The 22943-nt window shown below is 44.9% G+C and overlaps 2 protein-coding genes and 2 long non-coding RNA genes across 5 annotated transcripts in view; 2 read left to right on the plus strand and 2 right to left on the minus strand.

Moving 5' to 3' along the window:
* Positions 1-5830, plus strand: part of SPMIP4 (sperm microtubule inner protein 4) — a 42526-nt gene extending 36696 nt beyond the window's left edge. The window contains exon 9 of the mRNA XM_048838417.2: positions 4930-5830. Within this exon, the coding sequence (XP_048694374.2) occupies positions 4930-5763 (834 nt within the window). The 3' untranslated portion in view covers positions 5764-5830. The remainder of the gene's footprint in view (positions 1-4929) is intronic.
* On the minus strand, positions 582-19213 carry LOC142071179 (uncharacterized). 2 transcript variants are annotated; one of them, XR_012667217.1, is made up of 2 exons: positions 19138-19213; positions 582-1252 (listed from the first exon to the last, which is right to left on the minus strand). It is a non-coding gene; the product is annotated as an uncharacterized LOC142071179 (long non-coding RNA). The 2 variants fall into 2 exon arrangements; XR_012667216.1 differs by having other exon boundaries at positions 19124-19207.
* LOC142071178 (uncharacterized) lies at positions 12507-19089 on the minus strand. The gene is made up of 2 exons (XR_012667215.1): positions 19041-19089; positions 12507-16413 (listed from the first exon to the last, which is right to left on the minus strand). It is a non-coding gene; the product is annotated as an uncharacterized LOC142071178 (long non-coding RNA).
* A 78-nt stretch (positions 19214-19291) lies between the features above and the next one.
* On the plus strand, positions 19292-21977 carry CYCS (cytochrome c, somatic). The gene is made up of 3 exons (XM_048838423.2): positions 19292-19448; positions 20153-20329; positions 20629-21977. Exons 2-3 carry the CDS (start codon positions 20161-20163, stop codon positions 20775-20777), a joined length of 318 nt encoding a protein of 105 aa, XP_048694380.1. The 5' UTR covers positions 19292-19448; positions 20153-20160; the 3' UTR covers positions 20778-21977.
* Positions 21978-22943: the final 966 nt, after the last annotated feature.

Here is a 22943-nt window from a genome sequence, read left to right on the forward strand (position 1 = left end):
AGGAAGGGACTTTATTCCCAGACCAGAAAATAACCGTTGGGGATGTTGAAATGCCTATAGTTATCCTTGGGGACCCAGCCTACCCCTTAATGCCATGGCTCATGAAGCCTACACAGGCAGCCTGGACAGTAGTCAGGAGCTGTTCAACTACAGGCTGAGCAAGTGCAGAATGGTGGTAGAATGTGCATTTGGATGTTTAAAAGCGCGCTGGCGCAGTTTACTGACTCGGTTAGACCTCAGCAAAACCAATATTCCCACTGTTATTACTGCTTGCTGTGTACTTCACAATATCTGTGAAAGTAAGGGGGAGACGTTTATGGTGGGGTGGGAGGTTGAGGCAAATTGCCTGGCTGCTGGTTACGCGCAGCCCGACACCAGGGCGGTTAGAAGAGCACAGGAGGGTGCGGTGCACATCAGAGAAGCTTTGAAGACCAGTTTCATGACTGGCCAGGCTACGGTGTGAAAGTTCTGTTTGTTTCTCCTTGATGAAACCCCCTGCCCCTTGGTTCACGCTACTTCCCTGTAAGCTAACCGCCCTCCCCTTCTCCCTTCGATCACCACTTGCAGAGACAATAAAGTCATTGTTGCTTCACATTCATGCATTCTTTATTAATTCATCACACAAATAGGGGGATAACTGCCAAGGTAGCCTGGGAGGGATGGTGAAGGAGAGAAGCACCGGGAGGGGTGGTGGAGGAGGGAAGGACAAGGCCACACAGCACTTTAAAAGTTTAAAACTTATTGAATGCCAGCCTTCTGTTGCTTGGGCAATCCTCTGGGATGGAGTGGCTGGGTGGCCGGAGGCCCCACCACCGCGTTCTTGGGCGTCTGGATGAGGAGGCTATGGAACTTGGGGAGGAGGGCGGTTGGTTACACAGGGGCTGTAGTGGCTGTCTGTGCTCCAGCTGCTTTTCCTGCAGCTCAACCATATGCTGGAGCATATTAGTTTGATCCTCCAGCAGCCTCAGCATTGAATTCTGAGTCCTCCCATCACACTGCCGCCACCTTTCAGCTTCAGCCCTCTCTTCAGCCTGCCACGTACTCTCTTCAGCCCACCACCTCTCCTCCCGGTCATTTTGTGCTTTCCTGCACTCTGACATTGTCTGCCTCCTCGCATTCATCTGTGCTCTGTCAGTGTGGGAGGACAGCATGAGCTCAGAGAACATTTCATCGCGAGTGCGTTTTTTTCACCTTCTAATCTTCACTAGCCTCTGGGAAGGAGAAGATCCTGTGATCCTTGAAACACATGCAGCTGGTGGAGGGGGAAAAAAAGGGACAGTGGTATTTAAAAAGACACATTTTATAGAACAATGGGTACACTCTTTCACGGTAAATCTTGCTGTTAACATTACATTCAAAGCACATGTGCTTTCGTTCCAAGGTCGCATTTTGCCTCCCCCCACCACGTGGGTAGCCCCTCACCCCTTCCCCCTCCCCGTGGCTAATAGCAGGGAACATTTCTGTTCAGCCACAGGCAAACAGCCCAGCAGGAACGGGCACCTCTGAATGTCCCCTTAAGAAAACCACCCTATTTCAACCAGGTGACCATGAATGATATCACTCTCCTGAGGATAACACAGAGAGATAAAGAACGGATGTTGTTTGAATGCCAGCAAACATACACTGCAATGCTTTGTTCTACAATGATTCCCGAGTACGTGCTACTGGTCTGGAGTGGTAAAGTATCCTACCATGGTGGACGGAATAAGGCTGCCCTCCCCAGAAACCTTTCGCAAAGGCTTTGGGCGTACATCCAGGAGAGCCGCAAATGCCAGGGCAAATTAATCATTAAACATGCTTTCTTTTAAACCATGTATACTATTTTAAAAGGTACACTCACCAGAGGTACCTTCTCCACCTGGCAGGTCCGGGAGGCAGCCTTGGGTGGGTTCGGGGGGTACTGGCTCCAGGTCCAGGGTGAGAAACAGTTCCTGGCTGTCAGGAAAACCGGTTTCTCCACTTGCTTGCTGTGAGCTATCTACAACTTCATCATCTTCGTCGTCCCCAAAACCTGCTTCCGTGTTGCCTCCCTCTCCATTGAAGGAGTCAAACAACATGGCTGGGGTAGTGGTGGCTGAACCCCCTAAAATGGCATGCAGCTCATCATAGAAGCAGCATGTTTGGGGCTCTGACCTGGAGCAGCCATTTGCCTCTCTGGTTTTCTGGTAGGCTTGCCTCAGACTCCTTAAGTTTCACACAGCACTGCTTCAGGTCCCTGTTATGGCTTCTGTCCTTCATGCCCTGGGAGATTCTGACAAATGTTTTGGCATTTCGAAAACTGGAATGGAGTTCTGATAGCACGGATTCCTCTCCCCATACAGCGATCAGATCCTGTACCTCCCGTTCAGTCCATGCTGGAGCTCTTTTGCAATTCTGGGACTCCATCATGGTCACCTCTGCTGATGAGCTCTGCACGGTCACCTCTGCTGATGAGCTCTGCACTCACCTGCAGCTTGCCACACTGGCCAAACAGGAAATTGAAATTCAAAAGTTCGCTGGCCTTTTCCTGTCTACCTGGCCAGTGCATCTGAGTTGAGAGTGCTGTCCAGAGCGGTCACAATGGAGAACTCTGGGATAGCTCCCAGAGGGCAATACCGTCTAATGGCATCCACAGTACCCCAAATTCGACCGGCAAGGCCGATTTCAGCACTAATCCCCTTGTCGGGGGCCCTTTAAGAGCCCTTTAAGTTGAAAAAAAGGGCTTCATCATGTGGGCGAGTGCAGGGTTAAATTGATTAAACGCTGCTAAATTCAACCAACTCCTAGTGTATACCAGGGCTAAGTGAAAGTCAATGGGACTTAAATGTCTAAGTGGCTATGTCACTTTTAAAAATGGGACTTTTAGATAAAGCATATGTCTATACTGCAGCTGGAAGTGTAATTACGAGGTAAGGCAGACATACACAAACTAGTCTTGACTGAACTAGCATGCCAAAAATAACAGTGTCACTGCAGCAGTGCAGGAAGCAGGACAGGTTAGTCACCTGCATAAATGCTTAGGGCTCAGACAGGATAATATTTAAGGAGTGAAGACATATCCTTAGATGCTTTTGAAAATGTTTAGGGTTGTCAGATAATTGCAGTTACTTCAAACAATTAACTCAAAACAAATAAATTCAATTAAAAAATTAATTGCAATTAATTGAAGTTTTAATCGCACTGTTAATAACAGAATACCAATTTAGATTTATTATCAATATTTTGGATGTTTTTCTACATTTTCAAATATATTGATTTCAATTACAACACAGAATACAAAGTGTACAGTGATCACTTTGTATTATTTTTTAATTTCAAATATTTGCACTTTAAAAAAGATAACCAAAAAAAATAGTATTTTTCAGTTCACCTCATACAGATACTGTAATCCAATCTCTTTATCATGAAAATAAAAGGAGTACTTGTGGCACCTTAGAGACTAACCAATTTATTTGAGCATAAGCTTTCGTTAGTCTCTAAGGTGCCACAAGTACTTCTTTTATTTTTGCGAATACAGACTAATACAGACTTACTCTGAAACCTGTTATCATGAAAATGCAACTTACAAATTAGAATAACTATTTTTTTGCATAACTTTACTCAAAACAAAACAATGTAAAACTTTAGAGTCTACGAGTCCACTTAGTCCTACCTCTTGTTCAGCCAATCGCTAAGAGAAAAAGTTTGTTTACATTTACAGGAAATAATGCTTTCTGCTACTTATTAACATTGTCACCTGAAAGTGAGAACAGACATTCACATAGCACTGTTGTAGCTGGCATTGCAAGGTATTCACGTGCCAGATATGCTTAACATTCGTATGCCCCTTCATGCTTCGACTTGTAGATTGCACTGTCTTTTGTTTTTCTTTTTTTTACAGTGCAAATAGTTGTAATCAATAAATAATAATAATTTTACCCCATATCTTAAACAGAAAAGATGCTGAGTTCTCTTAAAGGTGACCTGGAAAAAAATAGTTTGTGCCCTTTTTCTGCTTCTTTATGATGTATAAAGGAGGCTTGAAAAGTGTATTTTCAACAACTTGCTTCTAGACGAGAAAATCCAAAATGGCAGCTCTCATTAATTCAAACACAGGTCAGTTTTCCTTGCCCTCTGGCCTCAGAACTTGTGTCCACTCTGGGCCAGACCTGTTTGTCCCAACAACATTAGTACTTTAAAATAAATAGCAGAAATAAAACATTTGGGTTATTTGAGTAATTTTTAGACTGCAAGCTGTACCAGGCAGGGATGGTCATTTACTCTGTTTGTACAGTGTCTAGCATAATGGGGCTTTGACTTAGTTGAGGCTCCTTGGTGCTACCGCAATACAAATAATTAATAATGACGATAGATCAGTGGTTCTCCAAACTATGGTCTGCAGAGAGCTGGCTGGCCATATGGTTTTAATGATCCTCATTGTTTCCAACTGCTAAATTACATTAAAAGAAGCTAAACAATATACATTAACATAAGTATTTGTTGGTATTGCAACGTGGATGTCATAAGATCACAAATAGGAGGGATGGTAACCACAGAAAGTGGGAGAAGCCTCCTCCCATTTGTGTCCTGTACATAGATGCTGGGCACAATAGATTTATTGTCCTCTCCCAAGGAAAAGGTCTGAGTTTAGCCTTCCAATATGCTCTGGGCAGGGGTGGGATCATAGTCTAGGCTCCTCGCCTAGCCCACCAGAGTTGGCGTGTCTACAGGAGGGCACTAACTGCTCACTTTCAAAGGGTGAAGCAGTGGTCATATTCCCCCTGACTCTGTGCCCATGTCTGGCAGCACGCCTCCGCACCACCCCAAGTATGGGGCTGTGGATGAAGACTCACACTTGAACCCTTTTGGCAGAGTAAGCCAATGATCAGGACCACCAGCCACAACACTTTTCCTTTGTTAAATGCACAGGTTTAGATGCCAACCCTAATCCTTTTTTTTTGCCTCCCACAGAAAGAAACATTTCTGCCTAGTCTCTCACAAGTGAGACCCTTAGAAGGGCGCATCGCACGTTTCCTCCAAAGTCGGCGTACCCACCAATCAGTTTTACAAGAACAGGATTCCTCAGATGTCCGCATGCCTCCAGTTTTGTACACAGTTCATGCTGTCATACCCAGTTACTCAGACGTGATACTTAGCAATAGGAAAACAGCGACAAATCTGGATCAGCAATGTAAACATACAGAAAACGAAGCCAAGAAAAGGGAGGAGGACTCACTGCAGACTCTTCATCTGCCTCAAGCATGTTACCAGAGAGATGAGAGTCAGGATAACAGACGTATAGTAAACAAATTTCAGAAAATCACAGATACATGGCAAATGGAAGCTTTGTACAGAAGGCAGCTTGCAGTCAGACCTGACTCTGACCCTTCTCCCACACCGTCTTGGAATTCCCTTTACTATGAAGATTTGAAACCTAGCCATTTAGACCAATACATTGTATGGCACAACCCAGTTAGTCTTTGTAAGCCAGGTGTACCAAAGAATCAAACTGGTGGAGAAGGTGGACATTTTCAACCTGAGTGCAATGATCAAGAGGAAACCCAATATGCTTTGAATTTGGATGGCAACCCACCTAACATGGCACTGCCTGAATGGATTCCTAATTCTGGGGTGCCTCGACCTCAGACATCATTACTCGAGCTTCAGGATTCCTTTTCTAAAACAGGAGCACACAAACGTTTTCATAATTCTATTAAAGGAGAAGCAAAAGACCTCAGGGATAATATTCATGAAGGGAGGAGGCACACATTCTATGGCTTCAATTCATTTTATTTCTATAACTGACATGTGCCTTTGTCCCTTTAAATTAAAAAAAAAAGACCCAATCGATCCCTCTTCTTATATTTATGATCTGATGTTTTGTGGCTTATATTTTGGGCTATTTTCCTCTGTTTTACTGGTAAAGTAATGAAAAGAACATCCACAGTCTGAGACACAAAACCTTTTGTTTAAAAAACAAAGGTGATGGAACACAAAAAATAAATTGTAGTGAATCCCCAGGGATGGACTGCATTCACCCAACGGTTGTGAAGGAGCCCTAGAATTAATAGGTAAGCCACTAAGCAAAATGTGTAATTTGCCATTAAGTACAACCACCAAAGGACTGCAAGGAGCCACTAGAGTAGCTGTTTTTAAAATAAGGTCTAAGGATGATTATGGGAATTAGCTCAGTGGTTGGAAAAATAGTTGAGAAAACTATAAAGGACTTTTGAGTATATGATAGAAATAGAGCAGCACTGTTGTGGGAAGGCTGGATTGTGCTTCTCTACCTGTTTAGGAATCCTTGACAATGTTAACAAATTAGAGGCTAATTGCAAACCACTAGACAGAATGTACTTAAACATTCTGAAGGCTTTTGATAGAGGCCCCCGTTAAAAATGAGAAACTATTAAGGAAACTTAGTGTGAAGCCCTATTGCAGGTTAAGAACTGGCGATGAAATTAGGACACAAAATATAAGACTAACAAGCTATTCTGACTGCCGAGAGAGGTTAATAGTGGGATATTCCAGTGCTGATCCCTGGGTTAAGCATGGTCTTAGTGAATTTATTAAGGAGCTAGGAGGAGATTGGGATTAGTAAAGTGCCAACATTTGCTAATGACACAACCCTATATAGGTTTTTAATTAGTTATTTAAACCAGGGATTATTAAATTAGGCCCCCAGGAGGACATGAAGGAGGTGGGAGATGCCACAAGGCTTTCTTCACTTTTGTCTGCTGAACTGTTCCATTGAAGGAGCAGGAATTGCCTCTTCGCTCCCCACAGACCCCAAAAATTAGTGGGATATAGAATCATATCCACACTGAATACATGGCCCTGGCAGTCCCTTCCCACTCCCTGACTTCATGACCCCAGTGGGGAGCTTCCTGCAGCTAGCAGCTGCCTTGGACTTTCCTTAGGCACTGGGTGGGGACTGAAAGATAATCTAGCCAGGGATTTATAATATCTATGTGTGGGAACTCCATGGGGCCGACTGGAAGAGGGATTGTGTTTCCCAGTCCTGCTTCATTCCCTGCACAGATCCCCAGACCCACAGAGAGCTCTCTGACTCTCTAGGCATCAGGGGAAATGATGCAATGCCAGCATCTGAGCCCCCTTTGTCCATGGGAGTGGGAGACCAGCATACAATGCATCTTCTGTCTATATGTGGACAAAATCAGGTCCTTGGTTATTAAGACGAGGGGTGATTAAATTAGCTGTTAAGACTAAGGATGAGTGTGAGGAACTCCTGTAGGATATAACACAATATTAACAGGACAACACAAAGGCAGATTAAATTTAACTGAGACACGTCATGCAAGTGGTACAGTTTAAACAACTCCTGGACACTAATGGGTTCTAAATTAGTTGTAACCTGTCAGAGAGAAGATTTCAAAATCAGTGGCAACTTCTACGCAATGGGAAGCTGCATTCAAAAGAGATGGTAAACCACCGGGAATACAGAATGTTATGTTATCATAAAAATATTCAGTCTACTGCATTCAATTTTGTTCACAGTTCATAAGCAACATCTTAGAAATAAGGAAGGTCCAGAGAAGGGCAAGGAATATAAGACTTGAAAGGGTTATTTACATACTAGGAGAGATTTAAAAAGACCAGGACTATTCATTTGGAAAGAGAACTAGTTTGTTAAGAGACATAACATATTTCATATAGAAAAGGCCTATCAGCCATTTCTATAATATATTCTCAGTCCTATAATGAGAAACCACAAGACCTTTTGCTCAGTGAAATTAATCAGATCAAAAGAAGCACATTGTAAACTGTGTACTAATTTACTTGTTTAACTTACTGCTCAGGATACTATTAACACAAAGAGCTTAGCAACATTCAAAAAAGGATTAGACACAAATCCTAGGAGCATAAGAACAGCATCTGCAGTTCTAGTAAATTGAATAAACATTCTAAGTGCTATCAGCCTTACGCTTCAGGATATAAGCTGATCACGGGCAGATTTAAAAGCCCACTAAAGCATCCAGCATTGACCACTGCAAGAGACAGGACTGGACCATAGATCTCTTCTGATATAGCAGTTCCCACATTACTAGACTCACAAGACAAAATGAGCAGTTAATTTTGTAGCCATGATATTGAAACATGACTCTCAAACTATCTGCCAGGCAAGTAGTTTGATCACAAATGTCTTATTATGGACTAGATCTACAAACTGCCACTTTAGGTGCCTACACCCAAAATTTAGGCACCACTGAGATCCACAAAAACAACCCCCTAAGCTGCCACCTAACCATGGAGGTGCTTAAATTTCTGCTGGTAGGCAAGTGCAAAGCTGCCAAAGTCCTGATGCCACCAAGCTACTGGCTGCTCAGGGCCCTACCTCACACCTAAACCCCAACAGGATTTTCAAACTCTCTCACCTGCAGGGCCCCATCTGGTAGATGTGCTCTGAGCACACATAACCCATCTGAAGTTAGTTGAGGGAGACCAGGTCAGGTAGTAAGAGAGAGAGAGTGTGTATGTATATGCCCAATAGTTAGGGCATTCATCTAGCGGATTCATTACTTCTGAGGGCATTCTGCACCAAAAAATTTTAAAATTCTGCGCACAGTATTTTAAAATTCTGCAAGTTTTATTTGTCAATAAATAAATGCAGAGGCTCCAGCATGGCAGTGGGGAGCACAGGCCACTGACTGCATGAAGGTTGGAGATCACCCTGCAGCCTCCCCACCCCGGGGATGCCGACTCGGTGGTGAGGCTGCATCCAATCCTGACACAGCACAAGGCCTGGGCCTGCCCCTCTGTGCCACGTGCACCAGGTGTGGGGCAGGCAGGCTCAACCAAGCAGGATCCAAGTGTGGAGGAGTTCAGTGTGGGGGGATTCAGGTGTGGGGTGAATGGATTCTGTGTGGGACAATCTGGGTGCAGGCAGCTCAACAGGGAGTCTAGGTGTGGGGGGATCTGGAGGCTCGTGGGGTGGGGGGGGTTCCAAGTGCAGAGGCAATGGGACTCTGCCGGGGCTTCCAGGTAAAAGTGGTTAGGGGTCTCAGCAGGGGATCTGGGTGCTGGGGGAGTGGGGTTGGTGTCTAGGTGCAGCTCTTTGGGGGTCAGTGGTGTGGGGGTCTGGATGTGGGAGCTCAGGGTGGTGCAGGGGGGTGGGAATCGTCAGGGTGGGGATTTGAGTGCAGGGAGCTCAGTGGGGAGTGGTCTGGGTGCAAGGGTGGCAGTCTGGAGGCGGGGGTCTGGGTGCAGGGGGTTCCAGATGCAGGAGTTGAGATTCAGTGGGGGTGGGGTTCAGGTATGGAGGGCTAGGGGAGTTCTGGGTGTATGGGCTGAGGCTTGGCAGGGGTGTCTGGGTATGGGAGGTCCAGATGCATGGGGTTTGGGCGGATGTGGGTGCAGCTCCCCGTACAGTGACCTCCCTGTGCAGCTGAGGAGCGATGGGAGCGGGAAAACGGGGAGGATGCTGAACTTCCTGCAGCTGGGGGAAGTTTCTGGGGGTGGGTCTGACATAGCTGCAGCCACTCCTTGCAGAGGAAGAGGAAGTTCCATCCTCTCCTGCCTCCAGCCCAACCAGGACTAGCAGCTGATCCCAGCTCAGGGAAGGAGCCACTGGCTGGGGTGTCCACAGCCCTGCGGTGATTTACTTCTCTGCCAGCTGCTCCGGGTGCCTGAAACGATGTACTGCTCTGCTAGGAAGTGAAGCATGACTGCTCTTGCAGCTTCCCATTGCTTCCCTGTCAGAAAGTCATTTTTCTCCAGGGAAGCAAATAAATCTGCAGGGTGGGGCATGAATTCTGTACACGCACAGAATTTCCCCAGGAGTAATTCATGTTTGAATCCGCAGGCTAGAGCAGGGAGTTGAACCCAGCTCTCCCACGTCCCAGGAGAACACCTATCTATTGGTTATAGTGAGCCGGTTTGCTCTTGCTCATTCCAGTGCTAGGGTATGGGCTATCTAAGCAGATGAACTTCCAGGAGAGGCCTCACAGCTGTGCATCTTGAGTGGCGGGAGGTGCCTAACAGCCTAGGCATTTTCTACTGGCTGGCAGAGGCATCTCCCTGCTCAGCTTGCTGGCTTCAATAAATCCCTTTCTTAAACACCTAATTCTCCCCTGTACGATGCTTGGTGAGTCTGGCTGCCTAACTTGGGGCTGAGGATTTCACTGAGCGGCAGGCCCTAAGGAGTTGGATGTTGCAATGCTTTATGGATCTAGCCCCAAATCCTGGAATTAACATACAGCAAGTGACTGGACTGTATCCACCATCTCACATGGTCAGTCTCCAGCTCCAAGCCCTTTGTATACATGACACAGGGAGTCCCTATGGAGCGCTACAGGGCACAGGGTGTATGGACACCAGCACAAAGTCTCCAAATTCTGCACCACCCCTGTTTCTGCAGCAGACCAGCACTACTTCTGCTGGGTTGTGGCCCTCCATGGTAGGAGACAGGACTTTGTCCTACATATGTCATCAGGGTTGCTTCACAGAAAATTCTTCAAAGGTCAACTTCAGGTTTCTCTTTTTTTTTTAATGACTCTTAATGTGCGTCATAGCACCATCCTTGTGCTCTTATTTTAAGAAATGCCCTGATGCCTTGACCAGTTTAATACAAGAACTGCAAAGGCTTTATAGATTACATAAGATTAAAATATCATGACATAAGGAGACCGAACCATATAAATCTTACAAAATAGACTTAATTTGAAGCTTTTCTTGGGTAGGTTGATGCCCTGGAGAATAATTTGACAGCCAACCTCTTCTGCTACAACTACTTACAATGCTATAACTTAGATTTACTTTAGAATATGCTACCAAATGATAACAGAGTGACAGGATAATAATCTCTGACCATAACAGAGCTGCAGAGGCACTTAATCACAGCAGGAGACAGTCTGAACAGCCTATTCCCAATTAGTTTATCCATTAGCAAAAATGATTAAAAAGTAGACTGAAAAAGTGGCAGATTTGACCAGCTATACAGAAAGATAGGCCAACTGCAATTAGCGCAGTTGTATTGTGCCCTCTGATGGATGGAATCTGACCTGCTCAAGCACTGGTGTTTATTATTTCTTAATATTTGTTTTACCGTAGAGCGTAGGAGCACCAGTCATGTACCAGGACCCTATTGTGCTAGGTGCTGTACAAACAGAAAACTCTAAGACCAACCCCAAGTTTTTAAAAATCTTGCGCCAGACCCCAAAATATCATGACTGGTACTGAAATCATGACATTTTAAAAATATTAATGTGGATTCTCTTTATTTGCCCTCTGAGTTTTTGAGTCTCTAGAGTTCATGTTTCCAAGCTTTTCTCCACAGCCATGAGAAAAAACATACTTTCTTTTCTTTTAGATGAAAACAGAGGTTCTCAGAAAAATCAACAGATTCCAGGAACTGGAGATTTAAGAAAGACACCACATAGCGAGAGACTCACAATAAAATTATGTGAGTTGGCTATTGAAAAGCTGCACTCTGCAGAGCTCAGAGGATGGATGCACTTTTCTGTGTGTTATTTAATCATAAGCCGGCCTCTTCACAGAAGCAGGGTTGTTTTTTTTTTTTAAGTAAAGTATCTGTGATACTCCTAGGAGTCATTTTTAAGCAGAAGCAACACTTACCTATTTTTCCCATTGATCACATACTGAGCTAGGAACTACTCAGTACCCTAGCGTGAGATAGGGAGACATTTATAAAAAAAAAATTACCATTACGTTAGGAAGGGGGTCCTCAGCTAGAAAAAAAAAAGTGACTATTCAACAGATTGATATTTAACACTTTCCAGGGTTGAGTTTTTTACTACCAACTTTCAGATGTCACAATCCTCCTCTTTCAAAATGGCTGAAGTTTTAGTCACATTCATTAATAAATATCAGAAACAAAGTGCCCAATTTCCATACATACTGTATTTCATATATATAACATTCTGTATACATTACCTACCTAGGCACTTCTACGGCCGTTATCACCATACTATCTGAGCACCTCACTGATGATAACGAATATCTCCGAGAGGTAGAGAAGTATACTTATCTCCATTTTACAGGTGGTGACCCAAGGCTCAGAGATGAAGTGACTTGCCCAAGATCACACACACACAGGCTGTAGCAGAGCTGAGAACTAAATCCAGATTGCCTGAGTCCCATCCTAATTCCACAAAACTATACTTCCTCTCTTAGCTACATGTTCTCTGTTTAAAAAAAACTCTGACTGTGAATATATTTCTCCCTTTTTAAAATTAGTAACTGGACCTAAACTTCTGTACATATTTATTTGATTTCACTATTTTCCCTTCAAAAAAAAAATTAATTTAATAAAAAAAAATTTTGTTTCAAAATTTTTGTACATCATTCTTGCATAATGGTTTGAGGTGTTAGAAAAACAGTCAGGGTCCTTTTTTAGGAGTATTTCAGTTGTACCTAGAATGTGAAAATAGTTGAAAAATTAAAATGATAAATTCATAAACAAATGCCGTACTGATGCTAAAATTCAGACAATGGGAACAAATGAATACTACATTGTAAATGTACTCGGATTAATTTTAACCCACTCCTACAATTCAGAGACACACAGATTCTGGCAGGGAAAGCCACCACTTTATTCTCTTCAGCTCTGGAAAATAATACACAGTGTACACATTAAATTCTTGTAAGCACGCTACATACTATGTGCAGGATTTGCATTTAATGCTGTCTGATGTTTCTCCAGCAATCAGTCCTCTCAATTCCCACATATCTAATCCAACAATTTACCACTGAAGCATTATCCAAAGTTCTTACTAAAAACACACTATACAGGGTCAGAAAGCAATGATATTCTGTTTCAATTTCTTATCTTGATATTTTTACTAAATTTACAGCATTAACAAAAGTATTGTAAAGTTTGCAGGCATCGAACAAAGGGCTACATAGTTTTCATTAATCATATTTAGGGTCTGATGTTTGCAAGTGAAATATACCTATTTCTACTATATTTACCTTGGGATTTTTTAACTCCTGCCGTTTTTCTCTTACATACAAGTGGCTTGTCTCTTTTAGGCCTGTTTCCTAAAGCATACGCTTAACTTTATTACTGAGAGTAGTCCATTGAAATCAATCCAAAAACTTGTAGGCACAACATGCACACACACTTTATGTGATGCACACACCCTTTAACCAGTGACTCCAGCACTGGTATACTCAACTGCTGAATATTGCACACCAGTCTGAGCAGGCAGTTCATATACTAGATCTCTGGATGCACATGTAAGGGGGCTGTTGGCCACTTACTGAAACTTGAGGGGATCTTTTTTGGTTGGTCTTCACCCAATACCAGGAGAAAGGGTGCAAAAGAAATCAGGATCCTAAGACTGACAATCCCCAGGGCCAGTGGGGAAAGAGCAATGTTCCAAGTCAGCCAGATTGACAGAGCAGCAGGCCAATGAAGGAGTCAACAGCCTGGGGCCCGTCCTCCCTTTGAGCTGGAGCTGCCTGAGCCAGAGTTGGGCAGAGATAAGGAGAGAGCAGCAGCCAGAGCTGAGCTAGAAGCAAAGCAGCCACTGAGGAGAGAGCAGCAGCCCAAAGAGAGAGAAGACAGAGCTGGGCTGGAGCCAGAACAGCAGCAGCAGCATTGAGGTAGAGCGGAGCTGAAGCAGCCTGGAACTGGGGAGCTGGAGCATTGGAGACCAGCCATGCTGACAGTGAGCCAAGTCGGAGCTTCAACGAGGAGCTGCGGGGCCAGAGCCAGGATAGCGGATGCTGGCCGTGCCACAACTAATACCAGGGCTAAGCACTGTGAGCAGCTGGGGAGAGCAAGGTCGGACCCTGGGCAGCAATTGCTCAGCAGAAGGAGACATCACCAGACAAGAGGGCCTCGACATGACAGGAGGGCCAATGCTGGGGGAGAAGGGTCCTGCCACCTAGAACCTGATGGCATGTAGCCACCCCCAGGGCAGGTGTCTTACCTGCAGTATGACTGCAGTGCAACCAGGTCCTGGGAAGGAGGCCTGGGACCTGTGCAGAACAGACTGTGAACTTTTCTTAAATTGCAGAGATTTGTTCCTTTAACCTTTTCCATTTGTCCCTTATTTTGCTTACTGATGTTGTTTAATAAATTGTACTTGGTTTAAACAATGTACTGATCAGTGGGTGAGGGAAGTAGCGGGTAAGAAGAAAGTATCCCAGAGTGGGGACATCCTAGCTCTTGTCCTAAGTGACCATGACGAGATTGAGGGTTAAGCCTTCCAGGAATCCTGGGCCAGCCTTACCGGGATTATGAGGACTCTGCCATATGGGAAAATAGAAGATAAGTCCTTAAAGTCAGAAAGGCATCTGGGTAAAGGGATTTGGGGCAAGGACTCAGATCCTTTCACTATCCGATTCCACCAGGGGAGTACAGAAGCCAAAACAGTTCTCCACAAATTGCAGGACCATCTTCCCACTTACACACAGCCTAATGCAGCAATGAGAATCATAACTGGAACATTAACATCAGCACCTATTCAGTGGTTGCCCACTCTGGCATACATACCACCAAACAAAATCCATAGAAGAACACACACAGCTTGTGAGTATAACCAAACCATGGCCAATTTGAACTTATCATTTTATGAGGTCTTCTGCACTCTTTTTGAGATCAGGCTAACGCTCTTAAAGCATCTTCATTCAAACTCGAGGCACATTGGAAACAATTCTGGGATAATGCTATTTTCCTAACCAACCAGCATTACCAACCCCATAAAATAACTTTCAGGCTTCAACCTACCCCCAGAAACAATGCTCTGCATTGGACTGTTTCAGAACAGCATATGGCAGATGCTGTCATCTCTTATGCCAATAAGAGACAGTTGTGCCAGCACCACACAATGAGGATTGCTCAACTCTGTGACTCAGCAAGGCCCTCCAGGACATGCCTGGGACAGTTTCTTTCCAAGGACATGGACTAAGAGTATAAAATAACGGACAGCGGCATCATGAGATGACCTCTCTCATCACCTGCCTACGCTGAAGGCAAAAGACCGCTGGGGAGATAAAGACTTTGAACTCAGGACACTGGTCCCAGGATAAGAAGGAAATTCAGCCTGCGTATTAAGAACTACAACCTACCTGCAACATCCAGTGAGGTAAGAAAAGCTGTTTGATTCAACTTTTGCTTAGTCTAAAGTTTAGGATTTAGAATGCATTTACTTTTTATTTTCTTATGGTAACTAAGTAAGACCTTTTATGCTTACCATTTATAATCACTTAAAAATCTCTCTTTCTGTAGTTAATAAATGTAATTTAATGTTTTATCCTTACCAGTGAGTTTGTCTAAAGTGCTTGGGGAATCTGTTCAAGTTAGAAAAGCTGGTGCATGTCCACTTTCCTTTGGCGAAGTGGCATACTAATAAATAAGCTTGCACTGTTCAAAAGGTCTGGAACAGTGTAAGATGGTATATTTCTAGGGTGTAAGGCTGGGGGCTTGGGAAATTTGCTGTGTAGTTCAAGGGTGGCTTAGAGGGTATTCATGCAACTTAGCTGGGTGTGCCTCTGAATGCTGGTGACTGAACGGTAACAGCGCCTGGAGGGGTTTCCTGCTTGTCACTGGCAAAGCATTGTGAGAGACAGCCCAGGCTGGAGAGTTAAGGGGGCACAGTGGTCCCACAATTCCAGGTGGTACCCCAGGGATCCCATCACAAAAATACAGCATGCATGTAACATGGCCATGTTAGTTTAATTATATGAATCTTAAGTTTCTGCATCTCCATCATTGCCAACCTCTACCATTCTTGAGTTTGGTTTTGGTGTTATACTTTGATGATTTCCAGACTGTATTTAAACTCCTGAAGGTCTTCCTGTCTTTACTGATTTTGTTCCGGATGTCCTGGCTTGTTCCACTGTCCTGGCTGATGGTGCTGCCCAAGTACGTTTCTACATTGATAAGAACAGAATCCTCTATCCGTGCTGGTGATGGTGAGGCAATATTAAAGGTTATGATATCTGTCTTATTACGATTGATTTTCAGTCCAATTTGCTGGCTGAATGTGTTGAGTCGAGTTTTTTCTTGTATATGGTGTTGGATATGTGATAGGAGAGCGAGATCATCTGCGAAGTCCAGGTCTTCAAGGGATGAAAAGGGTGTCCATTTAATGCCTCATGTCATGTCTTCTGTTGTACGCTGCATTAGCCAGTCAATGGCAATGTTGAAGAGGATTGCAGACATGACACACCCCGATGTACTCCTGTTTTGACTTCAAAACTGAGTCACTGTAGTCAATCCTGCATGTAAAGTTGAAATAAAAGCTTTTGATGATGTTGATTATATGGAGAGGGATTCCATATGCCCGCAGAATGCACCATAGGCTGATCCTGTGAATACTATCAAAAGCCTTCTCAAAGTCTATGAAGTTTATGTAGAACTGCCATTGCCATTCTAAGCATTGTTCTATTATGTTTCATAGAGTGAAGATCTGGTCTGTGCATCCACGCCTGCATACTTTCAACATTACTTTATAGTGCAGAATGCTGGGGAATGAGAAAGTATGACATGTCCAAACTGTCTTCATTCCATACAACCTGCCTCAGAAAAATCCCCCGTATCTTTTGGCCCAGAACAATCTCAAACCAAGATCTTTTGACACAGTGCAGCCAAGAGGATATGAACACCATAATTGACAGGAGGCATTGGAGATGGATTGGCCATGTGGTTTGGCTGAAAACTGATTCCATCACCAGAACAGCAATAAGATGAACACCCAAAGGCAAGCAAAAATGAGGCTGCCCAAAAACAACATGGCAAAGAGCTTTGGAAACTGAGCTGAAAAACCTGGGGCACAGCTGGGGAACCATTGAAAGACTTGCCAGAAACAGACAGAAGCGAAGGAGCTTCGTCACTGCCCTAAACACCAGAAGCGTAATGGGAACATGATGATGACGACCATTCAAAAATTATGACTTAGGACCCAATATACCACTAGGTTCAGGGGCGTCCCCAGGCCTCCGTTGGGGGGAGGGGCGGGCAGGAGCAGGCTTGCGGAGCAGGGCGGAAACCGCCGCCCAGCATGAGCCAGCGGAGCGGAGCGGGTTGCGGCCGGGTCGCTCCACTTCCTGCTGCCTGGTGAGTGCAGGGCAGGCCCGATCCCGCACTCACGGGGCAGCGGGAAGTAGAGTGACCTGGCGCCCAGCCTGCTCTGCTCTTCTCCCCTGGCTCCCAGCCTTGGACTTGAAAGACAAGGGGAACTGCCCCCCAGCACTCATTGGTGGTGTAGCTGGAAGCCAGCGGCACGGTGAGTGCAAGGCAGGCCTGACCCCTGCTGCAGTCCTTAGGGGAAGGGGTGGAGTGGGGGCAGGGCTGGGCTGGGGCGGAGCAGGGGCAGGAAGAGGTGGGGTGGGGGTGGAGAAGGGTGGGGGCTTTAGGGAAGGAGTGGAGTGGGGTTGGGGGGGAGCAGGGGCGGGAGCCATGGGGAAGAGGTGGAGCAGAGGCTGGAGCAGCACACAGCTGCCCCAAATTTCCTGGTGCCCTATGCAACTGCATACTTTGTGTATGGGTAAGGCTGGCCCTGACTAGGTTGGTTTTTAAAATCATGATTTTAAAAAACTTAGATCAATTTTATTTGCATTCTGGCTGGTTTTGAATATTTAAGATCCACATGGGTCATGTTTTCAAGGTTTTTGTCACAATTAGAGCTGCAAGACTTTTTTTTAAATTAAAATTGAGATTCTCACATAATCACGATTCCAGAGCTTCCCTCAAGAGATACACCAAATACGAAGTGGGTATTCACCCATAAAGCTCATGCTCCAATACGTCTGTTAGTCTATAAGGTGCCACAGGACTCTTTGCCGCTTTTACAGATCCAGACTAACACGGCTACCCCTCTGATACCAAATACCACAAAAACTGCAATAAAATCCCAAGACTTGGCAACACTGCTTATGACCTTTTAGTTTAATTTTTCAACCTTCATGTTGTATTGACAATGGTTTTGCTTTTAATTTCCTCGGTCCTTAAAAGAGGAAAGGGCTAAAAACACCCTCTAAGCTGCTTTAAGAACTTATAGTGGCATAAAGTCTTAAGCTGCTCTAAGTCTCTGAAGTGGCCTGGTGCCCACTGACATCCATTCAAAAGTGCTCTCTTCTTTGTCTGCCTAGGGCACAGTCCTCACTTATATACAGTGTGTTTTGGCTTCCAAGCATAGGTATGACATGCTCTTTGGTGAACATTACATACTGAGTTTCAAGGTTAAGCTGTTTCTGAGTTGTGTTTAGAAGAGTGGCAATATTTTTATTTTTATCGTAGAAACTCTTTTTAAAAAGCTTTTCTTTAACTCAAAAGAACTGAAGCATTTTTTGTTAAAATCCTTTAAAAAATTCCTCTCAGCATAACACCAGAGTTTCACATGTATGTGCCAGGGATCAGCATGTGAAAATGAATGCCATGATTCTCCTCTGTCTTGCACCATGTGTGACCATTCAGACCTGTGCAGAGCAAGTGTGAAAAACTGCAGTTCTGACTTAGGCTATGTCCACACTTAAACCATTAAACTGGAGCTGGGCCAGTGTAACGTGTCAGTGTTGATGCTAACTACAATGATAGGAAGCATCCCGTCATCACACCTTGAGAGCCGCAGCTACACTGGTCTAACTTTTCAGAGTAGCCAAGCCCTGAGCAGCCTTTTGCACTGATGTAAAACACAGCCTGGGTCCACACACAGAGTTGCACTGGTTTAACCACAGCCGTGATTTTACCCCAACACAGGGAAATCAGCGCAACTTTTGTGTGTGGACACCGACATTGATGTCAGCTGGTCTGGCCGCACGCTAACCCAGCATGCTCCCTTTTAGACCCAGGGAAGCCCTCCCACACAGGGATCTGCCTGGGCTGGGCTCAACCAGCGCACCAAACCCAAGGCACGTTGGCAAGGAGACAAGCCCCGGCCTGGACATCACCTGCTCTCCGGCTCGGGTCCCTGGCCGGGGAGCCCGCCGTGCAAGTGACCAGCCCTGACCCACCGCCGCCGGGCGGGCGGGCGCTGGGGGCTCGCAGCAAGGGGCGCTCCGTTTCGCCCCCGCGCGAGGAGGGATTCTCGGCTCGCATCGCTGCTTAGGCTCCTCCCCCGGGGCCCGCGGGCAGAGGCAGCTCGTGACTTTACCGAGGCAGAGGCTGAGGTCGCAGCCTCACCTTGCTCCGTTGACCTCTGCGTCTCACTATCGTACGCATGCGCAAAGGTCTTACCCTCCTAGTCGTACCTCTTACGTATTCTGACATACTTCATGCGCCATTTCGTAGAGAAAAAGGCGGAGACTGGGTCTACTTGGAAGCCACCTACCCTGGTGTAAACGCTGTGTGACGTTTGTCCTGATGGACCCGTAGAGAAACAAATCAAAGTTTCCCACGGCGGCACCCGATTGGCCAGCGCTTCGAGGGGGTGGGCCGAGGGCCGATGCGGTTTGGTTGCAGTGGCACCGGCTACAAAGGGTCGGGTACGGCGTGTCCTTGGGCTCAGACAGCGAGCGTGGGGCAGAGACGATAGTGGTCGGAGGGCGGAGAAGGCCGCCAGGTGGGTTCCCGTGGGGGAGGGGATTGCTGGTGCCCTAGTCTCCGTCGGGCCGGTGCGGGGCTCGGGCTGCCCGCGGGATGGGGAGCGGGTCCGGCCCGGGCCGCAGCGGCCGCTTCGCGCCATCCCGGCATCACGCCGACCTTGGCTCTTCCCGCGCCCCCTGCCCGGGTCCGCCTCCCGCTTTGCACCCGGCTGCCCCCCCGATGACTGGCCCGGCGACAGAGCCGTTTCCATTTGGGCCCGACCGCTGGCTGGGGCTACCGCCAAGGTCAGCCTGGGGCGCCGCGGGCCGGGACCCTTTAGTGCCACGCGTGGTGCCGGACACGCTGCGGGCCCCGGGGCTGGGCTGGGAGCGGTTCCATGGCAGCGCCTTACGGCCCCTTCGGCGTTCCCTGCGCGGGGCGCTTGCCAGGGCCCCGGTGGCACAGGTCCCTGGACGCTCTGTCGCTCCTCGGGGCCAGGCAGAGCTCTGCGGGCAGCTGTTTTCTAGTCAGAACTAGCTTTGTCGCTTCTAAGCCCTGCAACCAAAAGAAGTGTTGTCAAGCCCTGCTCATTTTCTTGTTGGGTGTGCAAAATTATATCTGAGGATTTTTAGACGGCTGGGTGCTATCCAGAACGGCCTCGCCTAAGAATATACATGTGCTTTCCTGTCTCTTCTAAAGTCCATCCAAAAAGACCTGACCTTGGGGTTGTTTCATTTTCAGCATTGAAAATGGGAGACATTGAGAAGGGTAAGAAGATCTTTGTTCAGAAATGTGCGCAGTGCCACACAGTTGAAAAGGGAGGCAAGCACAAGACTGGACCTAACCTGAATGGCCTAATTGGACGGAAGACTGGCCAAGCTGAGAACTTCTCTTACACTGAAGCAAACAAGAATAAAGGTAAACTCAAGTGTTACTCTTCCAAGTTACATGGAAGGTGTGGAATGGTAACTGAGCAATAGACAGTTTTCAGAGTAGCAGCTGTGTTAGCCTGTATCCTCCTTTTCTTTTAGACGGCATCTAATAGACAATAGATGACATCCAGCTGCTAATGGTAGTAGTTCTATTAGTATTTTATGTTTGATTTAATTTAAAATGTTTGCCTTTAGATAAGTGATTTTTGAGGAGAAGATTAATTAGTTCAAATATGTAATTGGCTCATCTTATAAATATATATTAACAACTTAAATTGTTTTTAGGAATCACCTGGAATGAGGAAACACTGATGGAATACTTGGAAAATCCTAAGAAGTACATCCCAGGAACAAAGATGATTTTTGCTGGCATAAAGAAGAAGACAGAGAGGGCAGACTTGATAGCATATCTCAAAGATGCCACTTCTAAGTAATAGTTATCTGCTGCCTTATTTATTTCACAACAGAGAAGGAAATGAAAGTGTCTCTGTGATGAGATTGGTTTTTAAATTTTCTATTTTTACATGCACTATATTAAACCTCTTAAAATCTGTCTCATCAGCTAGAGAATGTTGCTCATGGATGGTTGTTAAATAATACATTTATTTGGCAGTCGTAACTTATGGGAATACATGTAAATTGGAATGGGCTTGAATGAGTACAATCATGTTCTGTGTTGTAGTCATTCCTGATCATGCAATTAAAAAAAGAAGTGTTTTTGTGCTTCCTTCATTCTAAAGAATACACGTAGACACTAGTCAATAGTGCGGCTGTTCTGACATAGGTCAGCTCTTCAAAAAAGAGAAGAGCAGTTTCTTGGTATTCTCCATCATGTCTCTCCCCAAAAAGAATAACAAACAAGGGAATTTGACTACAATATTTAATATAGCTATATGACTGAGTAGGGAGACATCTGTTTTTGTGGGAACTAGCAATGCAGCTTTTTTTGATTTCATAGCCTGACAGGCAAACTGGACGGAGTCCCAGCTACTCCGATAGTGTCTGCTATCGGAAAGCCTTACCTGGCTTATGCAGATTATTCTGATTTCATGGTGCATGATACAACCCATGCCCTGTGTTCAAAAATGTCCTCTTCATAATCATTGAAATGCTCTGCTTCATAGGAACTTTTTAAAGGGATAGTTAACTTAAAACTGTTCAGAGCCTAATGACAGTCCTAGATGTTAGATATCTATTATGGCTTCTGAAAGAAGGACCCCCACTGTTGCGAAAAGGTTATTAACAAGTGCTCTGGGAGTTACCAAGGTACAACGTAAAAACAACTGCTTGAATCTGTGAGCAAGGACTCTTACCTAGCTAATATTTCTTATTAATATCTCTACCCAATTGGACTGAGGAAATTTCTGTTCAACAGGCACAGGAATTGCACTTTCAGTATTGAAGAGGGAAATTAAGTCGTCTTCTCTGCCTCACTTTTGCAAATGCTGCTGTTTGCTCACTTCTGAAAACTTGATTTTGCAGTGTAAAATGGAATTTTTAGAAGGTTCAACTTTTTTCTCCGTAACAAAACTGAATTGTTAGGATAAATGTATTTATTGTGTACCACCATTCAGACACATGATGAGGTTAAGTGTGCTTGATACTACAAATTAAAAAACCTTCCCAGCATAATACTTCCTGAATGTCTGTGAAATTATTAACTAAGAAGTAATGAGGTCATAGCTCAAAGCTGTATGGCTGCACTGTGGCACTAGGCTTCCAGGAAGCAAGAGGGATCAGCATGGGGAAAAAAAGTAAACCAGTGGTTTGGTATGAAAAAACTCCATGTGACAAGGTGTGGAAGGGGAAGTCTACCAGCCCATCACCTAGGCAGGGCAACATGTCTTTATTGGAAAGCTTTTTTTTTTTTCCTCCACAACAAAGTGATGATTTATTTTGCAGTATATTTTAATGTAATCTTCTGATGCTTTTCATTCCTTACAGTACATATTCAATTTCTGAATTTTCCCCTTGTAGTACCCCTTAACTTTATTGATATCTTACCATGATCCATTCTTTAGTTTTCATGGAAAACAGTTTAAGTAACAAATACTTAATAAAAAAAAAATCTTGTCTTCCTAATGGTAAAGGAAATGCTAATAGCACTCAACAGCAGAGAAGCTACAGCCTTCCAGGGCTGGCCTAAGGTAAGTGTCGTTACCTCTTAATGCTGGTGTAACTTCTGTAACTGCTAAAGAATTATTAAAACTTAAGGGAGCAGGAGGGGAAAGATCACTATAGCCCTTTATGCACTCATGTACCAGCTAGTACTTTTATCATAAAGCATGCAAATAAGACTTTGTGCTCAGTAAAGCAGCAATACTTAGTCAGACATAAAACAACTTCATCTAGAGCTACTGCAACGTTATCACGTAACTTTAACACACATTCAATTTCATTTAGAATACCTGCACAGAAGAAATACCCACAGAGATTTATTTCTGTCTTACACAGTGGTGGCTCAGATACAGAGACATTGCCTAAATCTGCAAAGGTAGATGCCTAAATCACAGTTTTAGGCTCCACTGCAATCTATAAAACTCCTGCTGAATTCTAAATGCCCCATTGATTATTTCATTATTTATCCACAGTGAAACAGG

This window comes from Caretta caretta, chromosome 2, assembly GCF_965140235.1.
Source record: "Caretta caretta isolate rCarCar2 chromosome 2, rCarCar1.hap1, whole genome shotgun sequence".
Taxonomy (NCBI): domain Eukaryota; kingdom Metazoa; phylum Chordata; order Testudines; family Cheloniidae; genus Caretta; species Caretta caretta.